The sequence below is a fragment of the Aristolochia californica genome, unplaced genomic scaffold (assembly GCF_029961685.1).
Source record: "Aristolochia californica isolate CCGP_79_NKW_82.1479 unplaced genomic scaffold, dmAriCali1.0.hap1 SCAF_3, whole genome shotgun sequence".
Classification (NCBI taxonomy): Eukaryota; Viridiplantae; Streptophyta; class Magnoliopsida; order Piperales; family Aristolochiaceae; genus Aristolochia; species Aristolochia californica.
Window position 1 is genome coordinate 3,937,481 of NW_027181992.1, and position 16,200 is coordinate 3,953,680.

Genomic DNA, 16,200 nt, shown 5'->3' on the forward strand with positions numbered 1-16,200 from the left:
GCAAATCCATATAGAATAATAACATAAAAGGAAAATAACATTGAAAATTAGAACATGTAATCTAACTCTAAAGACCCTGATAATTTTTTAAAATTTAATCCCGTCCCCACCTTGATCTTGTTTTTATTTCTGAAGAAAGAACCATTTAAATAGTTGACAGAAAAACAGACATGGTGTTTAATTCTGTAGGTCTGGCTCGGAGAAACTCAAGCCAGGTGGTTTTCCCCTAATCCCATCCCGACAGTCTTGAGTTCACATCATGCATAGAACAAAAAGCAAAAATGGTGGGTGACCAACACCCAGAACTTCACAGCTATTCTTTTCACCAAAAAATCATTTAGATCGAACATTCCTCATCAATTAGCCACCTTAACTGATCAAACTTATGCTAATGCCATTTGTAATCACTTGGATGCACCTAGTTCAGATCATACGGACACAACCCATGGCCTCTGTTTTCTGAACAGGTAATTTGCTTTTCCTAGCAGAAGATATTGAACAGGCTTTATTGGGTTGATTTCTCTTTCCTAGCCAAAGATTCTGATTTGTACTCACTTCCAGCGGTAATAACATAACCAGCTCCCACCTGACAAAAACAGAATTAGAGAAAGAAAAAAGAGAGAGAGCTATAAAAAGTTGAGCCAAGAGAGAAAAACTTGACTGGAACCTGACAGTCCTTCAGAACCACGCGCTCTTGGAGATTTACATTACTGCAAATAACAGAACCTTGGATCGAACATCCATCTTCAATAGTAACATAGTTCATCACTACTGAATTGGCAATCTGAAAGTAATAGAATAAACAGTAGGAAAATTTTCTCTAGAATTTCACAGTTTCAATCATTTTGATGATGTGGTGTTTGCCACCTCTTTAAAACGTGAAAGCAATAGAAACACATATGAAGAAAAACATTTACCTTTACATTTGAACCAATACGGCAGTGACAACCTATAACAGATCGTTTGACACTACATTTGTCACCTAGTTGTGAACCTTCACCAAGCATACAGTTTGGCCCCACCTAAACCAACACAAAACCAATTATAAGATGAAAAAGGATATAAAGCTGCACAGGACACAACATTAGCATCAAACGTTACTAATTCCTACCACTTTCTGCTGTTTCAAAAGTTTGGTAATAAAGTACACCCATAGACAATCTGGCTTGGCTTCACCGAATAGATAAAAAGGACCAAAACATGGAGCTACCTGATAGTTTAGTAGGAAAATGGCAAGGGTACCAATATCCAAAACTTTTTAGATCACAGTTATCATTCATGCGTTATGTTTTACCCATTTACAGCTGTTAAGGAATAGTCTCACATGGATTAATGAGTACAAAAATCTTAAGTTTATTAGTTGGGAAAGAGGTTTCCTAAGTTGTCTAGTAATTTTGAGATAGGCCTCGGACCCAACTTAACATGGTATCAAAACAGGTACTCATATGTGTGCCTACACTTAAACTATCCACTTGTAGACCCACAAAAGAGGGCCTACACCTAAACTATCCACTTGTAGAGTTACAAAAAGAGGGCCTTCACCTAAATTATCCACTTGTAAAGCTACAAAAAGAGGGCCTTCACCTAAACTATCCACTTGTAGATAGTTTAGGTGTAAGATCTTTTGGGATGGGTCTTGGACCCAACTTCACATGGTATCAAAGCAAATACTCATATGTGGGCGTACGCCTAAATTATCCACTTGTAAAGACACAAAAGAGGGCTTACACCTAAAATTATCTACTTGTAGAGACACAAAAGAGGGCATACACCTAAAATTATCCACTTGTAGAGACACAAAAGAGGGCATACACCTAAACTATCCACTTGTAGAGCTACAAAAAGAGGGTCTTCACTTAAATTATCCACTTATAGAGGTACAAAAAGAGGGCCTTCACCTAAACTATCTACTTGTAAAGCCACAAAAAGAGGGCCTACACCTAAACTATCCACTTGTAGATAGTTTAGGTGTAAGATCTTTTGGGATGGGTCTTGGACCCAACTTCACATGGTATCAAAGCAGATACTCATATGTGGGCCTACACCTAAATTATCCACTTGTAAAGACACAAAAGAGGGCCTACACCTAAAATTATCCACTTGTAGAGACCCAAAAGAGGGCATACACCTAAAATTATCCACTTGTAGAGCCAACGAAGAGAGCCTACACGTGAGGGAGAGTGTTAAGGAATAGTCCCACATGGATTAGTTACAAAGACCTTGAGTTTATTAGTTGGGAAAGAGGTTTCCTAAGTTGGCTAGTCATTTTGGGATGGGCCTTGGACCCAACTTAACAACGCCCATGAAATAAATGTGTTCAAATTCATAGCCTAGTTAAGGTATAAACCTCAAAGTTTTAAATGTCTTTAATTTAGACATGTCGATCCCCATAATTTTTAGAGACATGCCCTTGGACAAGAAGAGAGATCAGGGAAGGATGTAGCCTAATTTTATGATACCCATGAACAACACAAGAGGGTAAAAAGCAACAAATATAACAATGATACTGCATTGCCTCAAGTTTTCGAAATTTTTTAACAGGAGTTCACAAAATAAGAAGATAAAAGGTAGCTAAGGAAACAACATGAGAAGACATGCTCAAGTCAAAATGAGATTTTTCAATGAAATAGAGTTTGACTTTTTTAGTTGGAAAAACTAACTGCAAGTGAATGACCTACAAACAAGAATTCCAATCAACTACTGAACAAGTCAAGTATAACACTTATTTAGAAATTTAACAGTACTCAAACAACATCAATTGAAGTCATTTTCATAGAACAAAAAGAAAATTTTGAAGAAGAAGAAGAAGGAAGAATCTAGCTTTTTTTTTTTTAAACGGTGCTGATTTTTATTAAGACAAAGGCTCAAAAGAACAAATTACAAAGGAGGGAAGCCTTCCCAAATAATAAGAGATTGCTGGGAAGTTCTGAATTTTGCCAATTTATCAGCCAAAGAGTTGGTTGATCTAGGAATGAGATTCCAATTATAATGGATAGAAGATACAATGTGAGCAATACAATCTATGATGGGCCAGTGGCGCCAAGGGGGGGAGCTGTCTTTGGTACACCAACTGATAACAGTCTTTGAGTCTCCTTCAATGATTAACTTGCCATGGAGACGTTCCTTGAAAATTTGGATGCTGAATAGAAGAGCACTAACTTCAGCAGTATTAGCATCAACAATGCCCATTGGTCCAACATACGATAGAATAGGGTCTCCATTGTGACCTCTGGAAACACCGCCTGCTCCAGCCGGCCCAGGACAGCCAATAGCACTACCACCAAAATTGAATTTTATGTTGTCGCAAGGGGGAGGATCCTAGATGGCCATAATCGGAGTCCTGCAGGGGCCAGTCATATGGGCCATCAAGCTCCAATTTTTCCGAAGGGAAACACCCGATAGAGCGACAAATTCCTTCCTAGTATGAAGCCAGCTCGAGATCAGGCCAATGACATGTGAAGCCTTGTTGTCCGGGGTGCAAGCTTTGGAGTTTAATCTCCGGTTATTTCGCTCGAGCCAAATGCACCATGGAACATATGCAAGACAGGCCGAATGTATTAACTTGCCTAGCTGAGGAAGGCGAATCCCTTTAACCAGCTCAAAGGTGCCAAATAGGTCCTGATGTAGCCCCATTTAGAGCCCAATCTTCTGAAAAATCTTCATCCAAACTTGCCAAGAAAATCCACAATGTAAGAGCACATGTTGGACTGTCTCATCGCACTCACCACAAAGGGGACGAGAAAGATCAGGGGCAGTGAAGCCTCTTCTATGAAGGTAGTCATATGTAAGGATCTGTTCTCTGATGGCCGACCACAAGAAAAATTTGATTTCGCTTGGCACCGAGAGTTTCCAAGCCAGATTTGCCTTGTGCTCATGTATATTGTAGTCTAGCTTTCTGATATGAGAGTAAGAAGAGGTAAACCGTGAATCGGCCATTAATGTTGGGCTTCCAAGTCAGCTAATCAACTGAATGCTCCCGGATAATAGTGCTACAGAGTCTGGTAAGGAGAGAGCAAAAAGCCGAAGATTCCTCATCATTTAGTCCCCGGCGGAACGGGAGACTCTAGCTCTTGTAAACAAAAGAATTTAGTTTGAAAGTAATGGCAAAGTAGAGGTTACAAAAATAACCAAAAAAAAAAAAATCTTTGAATTTTGGTTACACGTGCACACTATACCATCTTCCCCTAGAGAGACTTGAACATTACTTCACACTAGAACCCTCCACCCCAATGTTGTCATTGAGCCAAACAATATGACAAAATCAACATTATATTCAGCTTCAATCAGTTCATAGTAAAAATTGAACCTTGGAATTGACATAGCTTCACAGTATCAAAGGAAACAAACAAACAGATGGTACCTGGTCTGGTCAGTATTTGAGAATAAAAGCAAGGGAAAAAATAAAAATCCAATAAAGCAAAGTATGATCACGACACAGCCTATCATTATTGTTCTACGATAAAGTAATCAGATTTTTATCTTGGAATGCATCCTCATTTTACACAGAAACAGTGAGACAGAAAACAAGAGGGTAGGTAAGGCTTTATTATACTAATTAAAAATTAATAAATAATCAAGAATTTTGACTTACAGTTGTTTTATTTCCAAGCTCAGCTGATGGATGAATTATGTTGTTTTGAGCAGAAAAGGAGTACCCTGAAAGGTGACTTGCATCTCCAATTACCTGTACTTGAAAACTAACTATCAGTGTCCAAATTTCTAACTATTAGCATATCCGTCCCACTGATTGAAACAGACGAAAACTTTAGCTTAAAACTTACATCTCTATTTATGTCACAAAAAGCTTGAATTGAATTTAACCGCAAACAATATTTGTTCTTGCTGGCAATATATGCACAGCATTTGTGTACTCTTCTGATAGAAAAGAAGTCATGAGGAAATCCAGCAACAAGATCATCGAAGGTGGAGACAGGGCCCATCTGGCGCTGAGTGTACCACAGGTGGTCAATCTGGGAAGCAACTCCATCGTTCCAACCTTCTTCCATTTGGGATGCACCATTAGCTGAAACTTCCAACTTCTAGAAGCATTAAAAAGCACAAACATGATTAGAACTGAACAGCAATTAGAACAGATATGAACAGAAGACTCATATATGTGAATATCACATCACAAGTAACAATTAAAACAAGAAAACAGCTCACCAGTGAGGACAACAACTGAGACTTTACAAGATATGGCACTACATCCTGCTTTATGCTGTGAAATGCAGGATGCTGATCCAAAATATCCAGCAGAACAGTTCTGATAAACAAGGATGATGCCAAAAATTTTCAATTTATAAATGTTGCCTTTGAAAAAAAAAAAAATTCCAAATGTAGAAGAAAGACTCACCTCTTGAATGCATATAGATGTGCATCCATGAGATCAGATCGGATTTCCATCTATGCGATTCATATGAGCCCAAGAAAAAGAAAAAAAACTACAGCATAAGTATCCGTAAGTTTCCCTGAGTGGCCGAAACCCACTCAGTTTCATGGTTGCTAGTAAATACAGCAGCAGTTCATACATACCTGCCCCGAAGCACAGAGAATAGTCTTTAAAATTCGAAGATCTTTATGAACATCAGCCCCTATCAAAAATTAATTAAATCAATTATGTGAAAAAATTAAGAAGAGAGAGAGTTGAAGAGAGAGAATGAGAGGGAGAGAAAGTGGAGAAGAGGAAATCTCAAGAGAGATCTGCGTTGGGGGCTGTGCACGTCCCCCAACCTCTATTTATAATGCTGGCCAATACAATTTACAATTATGCACTTATCAAACCCTAATCTCCTTATATCTCCCATTCTACTTGTCATCTTCACATGAAACTTGGACCATAGATATAATTAGACATACAGAGCTAGATTACATCAAGGCACATAAATAAAGATAAAGTGAAAATACAAAAATGCCCCTGATACTTGTTTTTCAACATTATGTTTTATAAGATAGGGGATGCACGTATCCTCATAACACACCTGATGTGACATTTAATAAGAATTGTTTTGTGGAGTCCAGCCCCATGATATTGTGCTGGCCTGGTTTCTTAGCCTTGTCCTTTCCACCAGAGCCACCAATTTCCGAATGCCCACCAACAGGAGCAGCACAAAGTAGTGCAGTTACCGCTGCATTATGTCTCCTGTGAGTGGCTGCCACAGCTCCAGGAGGCACATCACAAACAAGGTCCCCACTCACAACCTAAAAAGGCCACTGAAATTTAAGTCAGAAGAAGAATGAAGCAACTATGAATTTTTACTGAGATGAATCCAGATTTTTACCAATATATCACTAGCAGTAAGGTGGTGTGCCACAGACCGCAGTGCACCAGCAGTTCCAACATCCTCGGGAACATCAGCAACCTGTATTGGGTAAAGAGAGCAACACAAAAGTGAAGTCTTCTCTAAAATTTGGTTCATTTGCAAGACTCCTACCAAGACATCTCCAACAATGTGCAATATTCTTTATTCATTTTACTGAAAGCATCATAGGCTCAAAAAAATTTATGAGACTTTTTCAAGGTTGCACAATAAGGAAATATTCCAATAACAAAATAAACATAGGGAGTTTAAGTTGAGCTTCAACATGGAGGGATGTCTAGCTTGGGTCTTGGGTTCAAGTTTCTCCAGGATTCGGGATGCAGTATGTCTGTGTAATCAACAACGTTGCCACAGTGATGATTGTAAACAATGCTGCTATAATCAACCAAAGAGTATGTGCATGTGCACGGCTTATATATTCCAAGTTCCTGAAATGGTATCTGAAGGTGAGCAGAAGCTTTAGTGTATCATGGATATCCAAGCAAGCATCACACCGTTAGAAATTGTGATATTTGTATGATGCTAACTCTCTGTGCCAATAGGATCATTCATTGGAAGCATTCAGTGTATCAGATAAGTTAGCCAAAGAAGAGGTCCCCTGGGTTCATAGCTGCTGGGTCTTCCCTCCCCTGTAGTTTGTGTTGGGTTTTTACCCTCCCTCCTTTTTTTTTCTACTTGGAAGGCTCCTTCCCTCCTCCTACTTTAAAGAATCATTAACGCATTTCACTTCTTGGAAAAAAACAAATAGTACTTGAAATTTTTATTGTTTACAGGTCTGTAATGTTTTCAAATAACTCATGATTCTCTACAGGTATGGGCAGCATTGAAAAGATCTCAGGTCCCTCTCACTCAAATCCAAGAACAAAAGGAATCTCCAGCTCTAAGTTCAAGGAGATTGTGTTGGCAAGCAAATTCCACATGAGCACCTTAAGGTGTGGATCTCATACTTCCACTCTCAAGCTAGAGAAGGAATCTCTTGCCACGAATTACTTTAGGCAACACCCTTTATTAACTGAGGCTTGAGTTGCCCTCCCACTAGCTTGAAAGCTGAGTCATGTCTCCATCCTCAGCTGTAATTCTTTCATTTTCTCAATGCAAAGCACAACAACATTTTATGGACAAAAACAAAAGGGAGATAGGATGAAAAGAAAAGCAGTTATACCAATATGTGTTGTCACTATTGGTTGTATCTGCAAACACATTCAAAAGAAAGAACCTAGAAGGAAAAAACGCAAAGCTTAGGTTTCTAGGTGAGGGGAGGCTAATGCAAAAAAAAAGGGGGGGATTCACCTCATTAAGAGAGTGGATTTCTTCCATGATGATCTACTTTCTCTGAGTAAAGTAGAAATAATGCAGCTGAATGACCTTTTAAACAAAACATGAGGTTTTAATTAGTGAAAACATCATGTGAGCTTTTTCATCAAACAAAAAAAACATCATGTGACCTCAACTCCAACTCTCTCTGTCATCATTGAAGGAGAATTAATCAACTGGTGAAAGAAGAAAGCTAACCCCCCCGGAGACTTCTTGAGCAAATAGACTAGAAATATGACCTGGCTCAGGCCCTGAACATCACCAGGTCTTGCATCCCCAGGCTTCAAATGGTGCTGCCGATAAGCTCCCAAACAATGGAACCTCCATAAGTGACCTGGTTATTTTAGAACCTAATCTGTTTTGTCTATTGCTGGCATGTAATTCTGTGTAAGTTTTCTTTCTTTTCAGATGTACAGCTTTGGCTCTCTCCCTTGTGGAGAGCAGCCTTTGTACTCCCTCTCTCAAATAAAACCTAAGCAACTTTTCAAATATGTATATATATAACAAGAGTGTCTGTGTCTGTGTTTCGGACCTCGTCTGACTCAGAAAGATAGAGAGAAGTTAACTTCATTCCTTACTATTATAACTTAGGTTTTCTCTCTGCACACATAACCGGTTGAATTTATTTCAGCCCACTGAAGTGAATTAGACGACACTTTCCTCGTCCACTACATAAAGATGTCACCTGATCAAAAGAACGGGGATTTCATCTCGCCCTCTGCACATGAAGGGACCTTAACTTTCGCTCTGAAATTCACTCAGGTTTTCGTTTACCATTAGATTCTCCAAAGTATTCAGATGTATAAATGCTCCAGCAACCCGAGCCACATAGGCTACACTAGTTATCAGATCCAGTACATCAATTTTTTTCAGAAACAAGCAAACTTTCAGAGCATGAGCATCTGGCTTTAGGAATATATTCCAAAATCATGTAGATTGTAGTCATGACATCATAGTAATGCTGTCAGGGATCATAAAAGGAACGCAAAAGACAACAAATTTTTTTAGCTTAATAAAGAAGGAAGTCGAGCAACACGAACTTCAACATGAAGGCGATCTACGTACGCACTCGAAATCCAACCACCAATTCGAACCGCGTTGTCTTGCCCTTCAACGACCTGCATCAATTAACGGATCAAATTTTAGCGTTCGACAAAAGGAGTGAACTTTACACAAATAAAAAGATCTAAATGAGACAAATAAATAGTTTAGGCGCGATACTGGCAGAAGAAACACGTACGACAATGAGATCTCTGAGGTTGCTAGATTCTAAAAGCTCGAGGACATATGATAGAACTGGCCGGTTAGCCACCGGCAGCAATGCTTTGGGAACGTCCTGTATTAATGAAAACCGATAAATTACGCAAGTAATAGATATAAAGAATTATCTATGAATAAGAGAGACAGCACAAGCAGGAGCACCTTCGAAACAAGAGGCACTAAATTTTTTGATGTGCCGCCGGCGAGGACGACGACCTGAAACTCCATAATTGTTGATGCTGAGGACGACGAACGGTTAGAGGTTTAAGGTAGAACTCGGCCCTAGACTTTAATTATTTTAATTATTATCCACGGAGAAGCAGATGGGGATGTAGCTCAAATGGTAGAGCGCTCGCTTTGCATGCGAGAGGTACAGGGTTCGATCCCCTGCATCTCCACGGCATTTTGTGATTTTTACACTTTTAATCGGAGCTCCATCCAATAATTTTTTCATAATTTGTGGAGCATTATATTTTTTACCATCTATACTTTAAAGTCTTTAATATTCAATTAGACTCACTAAAATATTAGTATTATTTATTAAATAATCCTTAAATACCATATTAAAATGTATGAAAAATTAAAATATATATCTTAATTGATTTGAGAACCTATTTTTTAAGCTGAAAAATATAACATAACTATTTATGTTTACATTTTCATTTGAAAATAATGGACAAAATACACGGTGTGGGTGTTTTTCTTAGTGGATCTTTTAAAAAACTTGGTTTTATTTGTTGCTCCTTTTACAAATAATAAATGATAGAAGATACAATCCAACCGATTTTTGTTTTTTTTTAAGATATGTTATTTACAATAATGTGCTGTTAAATTTGACATCAGAACCACCGAGGCTCCTCGTTTGTAGGGTTTTGTCTCCACAAGCGTTGCAATCTCTCCATCGGATCCTCGAGGGGCTTACTAGGTTCGTTAAAAGTGTCTTAACCTGGACCTCATTCCTGTTTTTTGATCCTGTAAGACTTGTCATTTATAGTTTTTGTTCCGGTGCGTGTTAACATCCGAATGTCTTAACGCTTCTGTAATCCGTAGGCGATTTTCCTTGATGTTAGGTTTCAACTACCTTTAAGGTCGAGTTTTATTGTCAACGCCCATTCCTGTTAATGCTCTCTTGGTTCTCTTGATATTATTCTGTGCCTAAAGTAGCCAGGCGATGATCTTCTTATTTTCGTATGAAATTTCATCCCGTGTTTCGCAAGTCGATAGTTTCATTTCTTTGATTCTTATATGTAGGGAATCGAGAACTGTTAGGAGCACCTTTTTGTGGGGTTGAGTTCGTCTCGTTTAGGGGAGAAGGGTTGATTGAGATACTAAATTCTAGTTTTGAATGCAGCATTATTTTTTTAGCGTTGCTCACAGATCTTGGGAAGACAGGATTTGATGTCTGGATGAAGCAAATTTACATGCTTCTTGAAGATTGGAATTCCTATTTGAATAAGTGGCTTTTGTGATGCTCTTGTGGTCTATAGAATCATACTCATAGAGAAGTCAATCTTTGCTACTTAATTCATAGGTAAAGAAGGGGCTTTCTGTCAGCATGTTGCTGGGATGCACGAGAGAGAGAGAGAGAGAGAGAGAGAGAGAGAAGAACGATATTTCCTCTTTTTAAGTTTACTTTCTAAAATGTATGCTACTCTTAATAGGTGGAGTAAATCTGCTTAGAAATCCTTCTATTTGATTTTTTTTCTTATTGTTGCTTTCTTCAGCATTTCCTTCAATTAGTAACTCAAATGGCTGGGAGGAATCGTATGCCTCGCCATGTTGATGATGGTCGTCGGCGGGGTTATCCTAATCCTCCTGAAAATCTTCCTCCTCCATTCATACGAGGCCCAATGCCACATCCACCCCATCCCGCATTCCTGGAAGAGGAACTCGAGATGCAACATGCTGAAATCAGGAGGCTTGTGGGCGAAAACCGGAGGCTAGTTGAAGACCGTATTGGTATGCAACGCGAGCTAGGCATGGCAAAGGAGGAAATCCATCGGATGAATTTAGTAATCACAGACATCCGTGCAGATAAAGAAGCTCATTCCAGGGAGTTGATAGAGAAAGGTTTGAAGCTGGAAGCTGATCTCCGAGCAGCTGAAAATTTAAGAAATGAAGTTTTGCAATTACGGTCTGAAGTTCAGAAATTGAATTCTGTAAGACAAGATCTTTCAGGGCAAGTTCAGTCTTTAACACAGGAACTGGCAAGGTTACAAGCAGATAATCAACAGATCCCGCACTTGAGGTCAGAGATGGATGGTCTCCGTCAAGAAACTGCTCGTGCTAGGTGTGGCTACTTGTCTCTTTCCTGTTATGCATATCTTGTAGTTTCATGCTCTGTATTTTAATCCTTAAGGGCTACACGTGATGGATTTCAAGCTTTGGGGACTTCTAATGTTCTGCAGAGCTGCTTTTGATTTTGAGAAGAAGGCCAACACTGAGCTGGTGGAGCAACGGCAAACAATGGAGAAGAACCTGGTTTCCATGGCTCGTGAGGTTGAGAAACTACGAGCAGATTTTGCAAATGGCGATGGTAGACCATGGGGCACTGGTATACACATTTTAACCTATTTATTTAATTTGAATCTGGAGTTCCTTGTTCTATTAGATGTTGAGCTGTTCGTTAGTGTAGTTTGTTTTCTTGCTACCAACTGTTAAAGGTCAAAGAAGTGGAAATACTATCCCTCTCTGGGGCTGGTAATGGGGAGGGTAAGGTCCATTAAGTTCTGATTTTACCCAATTAAAGTCGCCTTTATTACCAATATCCCATGGTGGAGTAAATTTAATGTGATCTATTTAAATAGGAATCTATTGAAAATTCCCAGCAGGCACTTTGGTGATTTGGGTAAATGACCCAAATTATTTAGCAGTTACTTAAAAGTTGGTTAAATGCATAAATATAAAATCTGATTATTTGGTAATATTTAATGAAACGGTAATGGAAACTGTTTTCACTGGTGTTAGATTCCCGTAGTATTCTGTGTTGACTCTACCACTCTTCAGAAAAGTAGCCTTTAGATTCGCTAATTTTTTTTTTTGGGAGGGGGGGGGGGGGGGGGGGGGGGGAGTTTAGATTCCTTTAAACATACTTAATTTGTAACAGCTGTATCTTAAATATTTTCTAAAAAATTTTGACTGTTGATTCCCTCCAATCCCTGAAACCTTATTACCAATATCTCTGAGCTAAATTATTATGTCACACCTTGATAATCGATTAAGTTGGAAGGGACAAAGATTAATGGATTTTTGTGCTGGTTAACAATTGAACCAGGCTTCTATTGCTTTCTACCTGTTAAATCATTGTAATTAAGGCATTTTTGCCTTTGCCTGTATTTAAACATTGTGATATCATCACTCTTTAGGGCCATGCCTTGCTTACAGTATCAGTTAAATGTTTGTCCAATTATAAGTGTTCTCCATACTTTTTCCAGTGACAATGTAGGCAAATTTCTTTTATCTTGTATGTAAGAGTGATTTATGCAGCTATTTGGTCTGTAACAGTTTGAATTGTAACTGAATGTGTTTAAGTTGATCTTTAACTTGTTAGTATTTTGTATGCTGAAGGCGGAGCTTATGCGTTTAAACCTGGTAGTCCTGAAGGGAGCTTTCCTCCGTCATATGGTGAAGGCTATGGGATTCATCCGGTGAGATTATGTGTTTATATAATATCATAATTGTAGCTAAATTGTTGATAATCTTCAGAGGTTGTGTATCTTTCTTTTGGGCAACTTTAAACATTATTGTCAGCTTATTGTGTTTAGTCATGTTTTGGTCAGCAGGGTGTATCTGACAAGGGTTCTTTGTATGGAGTTGGATCGGTGTCCTATGGAGGGTTTGAGAAATCACGCCTCAGTCGACGTTAGTCAATCCACCTTTTTCATGAAGCACAAAGGATGCCCTTATGTTCTTAGGCTTCTGGTCCTTCAATATAAGGGTAGATGGTAGTATTATTGATAGAGTTTTAATTTGTCTAGACTGAAATTGTTACAGCATTAGTCCTGTTTGAGAGGAGCAAAATCTCTTTTTCTTTTTTAAATAGTGAAGCTTTGTGCAATAACTCTATGAGGAAGTCTGTATTTGGATGCTAAGGCTCGTTACTATACATACTGCATGTTGCTCTGTTGTTTTGAATTTCACAGACTGTCTGAAGAAGATTGTTTTTCTTCTTCTGGATGTCATCCAATATGTGTGTTTCTTGTTGTTGGTGATGGATAATTGGCTTGATTTGCCACTTTTGTTCTTATTAAGTTGCAGATTGATGACATTCCAAATTGTACAGCCTTCAAAAGCTATGATTTTGTTTGCATTCTAACCTGGAATGTCTATACCTGTAGCAAACTTCTGTTGCATCAAGTTAAGAACAATTAATTTTCATGTGGTCGTGGGGGCTTCATTGTTACCTCAAGGAATGTGGATTGCTTGGCTGATGATGTGGGTTCCAGCTGCTTGTTACTTTAAAAACAGGAGATTGGTTGAACTCACTGCTGCTGTTGGTCATAGATGGAGGATAAGAACAGTTTGGATTGATATAGATATAGAGTTGCTCAAGCTGTTACTTGCATTGAAGTATATGAAAGTTAGCAAAATGTGTGAAGAGAAGAATATGAGGTTACTTTAAAAACTGGCGTTTGGTTGAACTCACTGCTGCTGTTGGTCATAGATGGAGGATTAGAACAGTTTGGATTTATATAGATATAGAGTTGCTCAAGCTGTTGCTTGCATTGAAGTATATGCAAGTTAGCAAAATGTGTGAAGAGGAGATTATGTGGCATGCAGTATTAATGCCTTTTGAGATGCTTGAGTGCAGTTTGGATTGATTTGATGAATAAAGCAAACAGCAAACCGGGTTTGTACCTTGTGATAATATGAACACTGTAAGTTTTGCACTGGGGAAGCTGAGATAAATGGTCGATGGCTGCACATGTACCTCCAATGATGCTTGTTTAAGATTTTTTAGTATTCTCAACCTTATATGAAGTATTGCTCTGGTTGCTTATTTTAAAGTGACTAAGCTTGTGTAAGTACATTGACATCAGTTGCAAGGCAAAATGCGTGGATATGATGTATTATTAGATAAATATTGAAGCACTTCTGATGTATTACTATTTGTCTAAATGAAGAATCTGTCCAACTGTCTCTTCTTGCGAGTGAACATTGTTTTACTTTTCTGCCTTGGCTTTCACCACATCTCTCACTGTCTACCTGCTGGCCTGTTGAGTATGAGGACCTTGGTGGTGCTGAGTTTATTGATAGTCTATCGTGGTTGAGTCCAGTATTTCAACTCAATCTGCAATTAATACGAGATGCAGATCATTTTTGTTTGGTTGATCCTGATGAAAGTTGGTGGAATTGATAACAACTTTGTTCTTTTAAATTGTTTGGCCATTGGTATAGGTTCTCATTGTGGTCGGCAAGGAAGTACTCAATTGGTGGTGGTGATATGTTCTTCTCCTGGAGTATTTTATTGTCATTACTGGAGTATTGAATTATTAGGCACACTGTTGGTGCTTGGGGGTTATATCTTTAGGTGTCATTTTAGGATCTAGGCGGTCTTGTGTTTAGGTTTGTCCTTTTATGTCTGTAAGCTGTGGGTTGAGTGCAGAGAAACTACTCTTTGTCAGGGTTTTTATAGACTTATCCTCTCATCATTTCATCATATTCTTTTACAAAGTGTAGTTATTAGTACATACTATTGTTGTCTTTGTTGATCCCTTGGTCTTCCTATTAAGATTTGGGTTATCTGAATGGAGTCAGAAGTTTCTTAAATTACTCAGGACTGTTCACCTCCTATACATTAGGATTCAAAGGAAATTTTTAGTAATGGTTAAGAGTCTCTTATCAGAAAGGCAAAAAGGAAGAAAGGGAAGAACAGAGAATGGCTGAAGGTCTTGTCAGCAATCCACTAGATGATGTCAGATACTGTATGATGTTGGCCAAAGATTTATGATCTACTTGTCAGCAGAGAATAATTCCAGTGCACACCAATGATTGTGTTCTGCTGTTGCATGCAATGCCTACCAGACAAGCGGCATCAGATCTTTGAAACTATTTCAGTTAATTTAGTGTACTCAACCAATGCTTGTACAACATATGCGAGGTCTTGATTGTATGTGCTTGTAACTAGCCCTTGTTTAATTTCAATTCTCTTATGAGACTGATGAATCATTATATTTTGGGGCACCTAAGCAAAAAGACAGTTTCTTCTGCTTGAATTGAGATGATCCCAGATACTTCGAGATGATTTCAAATGCCCTGTACCTGGAGGTTGATTAACAATGGAAACTTTATAGGCAAGTATTCTTTTACTGTTAAATGGTCTGTTTCTAATTTTCCCTTTTGACCTGGAGCTTCATATGAAGTGCTTGATTCTGACCTGATGACGTTTGATTAATTTACAATTAATAATTACGTGTATGTGTTTGAAATCGATACTTGGATATTGGTTTATGTCAATCATGGTAATTTATGACTTTTTTTTGCATACATTTAGGTTAGTATATAGTTGCCTTATTCTTAAGCTAGATGTTTTTGAGTGATGAAGGGATTATTAAGCATGTTATGTTGTGTAGAGCATTTATATCTACTGCATTTAGATGTAATATAATTTGCATCCAAGCTATTCTCTGAAGAAACTCTTTTCCCTAGCTAGGATCAGTTATACAAGTGGACGGGGATGATGAGAATGTAACTTTTGGAATAAATATTGGCTTAGGTGGAGATAAGCATGTTACGTTGTGTAGAGCTTTTATATCTAGTGCATTTAGATGTAATATAATTTCCATCCGAGCTATACTCTGAAGAAACACTTTTCCCTAGCTAGGATCAGTTATACAAGAGGAGATTGATGAGAATGTGACTTTTGGAGTAAATATTGTCTTAAGTGGAGATTATACTTGGAGTGTTTTACTTTTTGGCGCATGCAGGAACTGGTGAAGGTAAAAGTTTACAAGACAACTATAAGGTTAGACATATTCTATGGTGTGGAGTATTGGTTGCTCTGAGAACATGTGACACAGTGATGAAAGTGGCAGATATAAGAATGCTGAGATGAAAGTGTGGTAAAATTGGGAAATGCAAATTAGTAATAGTTGTATTTATGAAAACTTTGATTTGGATTGGAATTCTTTTGAGATACCCAGGCCCCTATGCCTTTGGAAGTTTATTGTTGTAGTCAGTTGTGAGGTCCACAAGAAATAAGGGGAAAATGAAAATATCATGGATGGAAGTGGTCACTAAAGACTTGAAGACTGGCAATGTAGGGATGGAGTTGGCTAAGGATACAAGAGAATGGAGGAGGGGGATTTGC

General features: G+C 38.3%; 2 protein-coding genes and 1 non-coding gene across 6 annotated transcripts; 2 read left to right on the top strand and 1 right to left on the bottom strand.

The window, feature by feature from the left end:
* Window positions 1-282: 282 nt before the first annotated feature.
* On the bottom strand, window positions 283-9,132 carry LOC137959478 (uncharacterized). Its single transcript, XM_068806845.1, has 13 exons — window positions 9,054-9,132; window positions 8,872-8,967; window positions 8,672-8,749; window positions 6,279-6,359; window positions 5,979-6,198; window positions 5,533-5,591; window positions 5,354-5,403; window positions 5,164-5,263; window positions 4,782-5,039; window positions 4,592-4,684; window positions 918-1,022; window positions 668-784; window positions 283-586 (listed from the first exon to the last, which is right to left on the bottom strand). The coding sequence occupies exons 1-13, from the start codon at window positions 9,117-9,119 to the stop codon at window positions 506-508; spliced, it is 1,404 nt and encodes a 467-aa protein (XP_068662946.1). The 5' UTR covers window positions 9,120-9,132; the 3' UTR covers window positions 283-505.
* Window positions 9,133-9,216: 84 nt separating this feature from the next.
* TRNAA-UGC (transfer RNA alanine (anticodon UGC)) lies at window positions 9,217-9,289 on the top strand. The gene has a single exon. It is a non-coding gene; the product is annotated as a tRNA-Ala (tRNA).
* Window positions 9,290-9,726: 437 nt separating this feature from the next.
* Window positions 9,727-13,158, top strand: LOC137960203 (protein FLX-like 3). 4 transcript variants are annotated; one of them, XM_068807745.1, is made up of 5 exons: window positions 9,727-9,816; window positions 10,616-11,181; window positions 11,300-11,445; window positions 12,459-12,538; window positions 12,671-13,158. In XM_068807745.1, the coding sequence occupies exons 2-5, from the start codon at window positions 10,640-10,642 to the stop codon at window positions 12,755-12,757; spliced, it is 855 nt and encodes a 284-aa protein (XP_068663846.1). In that variant the 5' UTR covers window positions 9,727-9,816; window positions 10,616-10,639; the 3' UTR covers window positions 12,758-13,158. The 4 variants fall into 4 exon arrangements, with proteins under 4 accessions (XP_068663846.1, XP_068663849.1, XP_068663847.1 ...); XM_068807748.1 differs by having other exon boundaries at window positions 12,674-13,158; XM_068807746.1 differs by lacking the exon at window positions 9,727-9,816 and adding an exon at window positions 9,861-9,979.
* The last annotated feature ends 3,042 nt before the right edge of the window (window positions 13,159-16,200 follow it).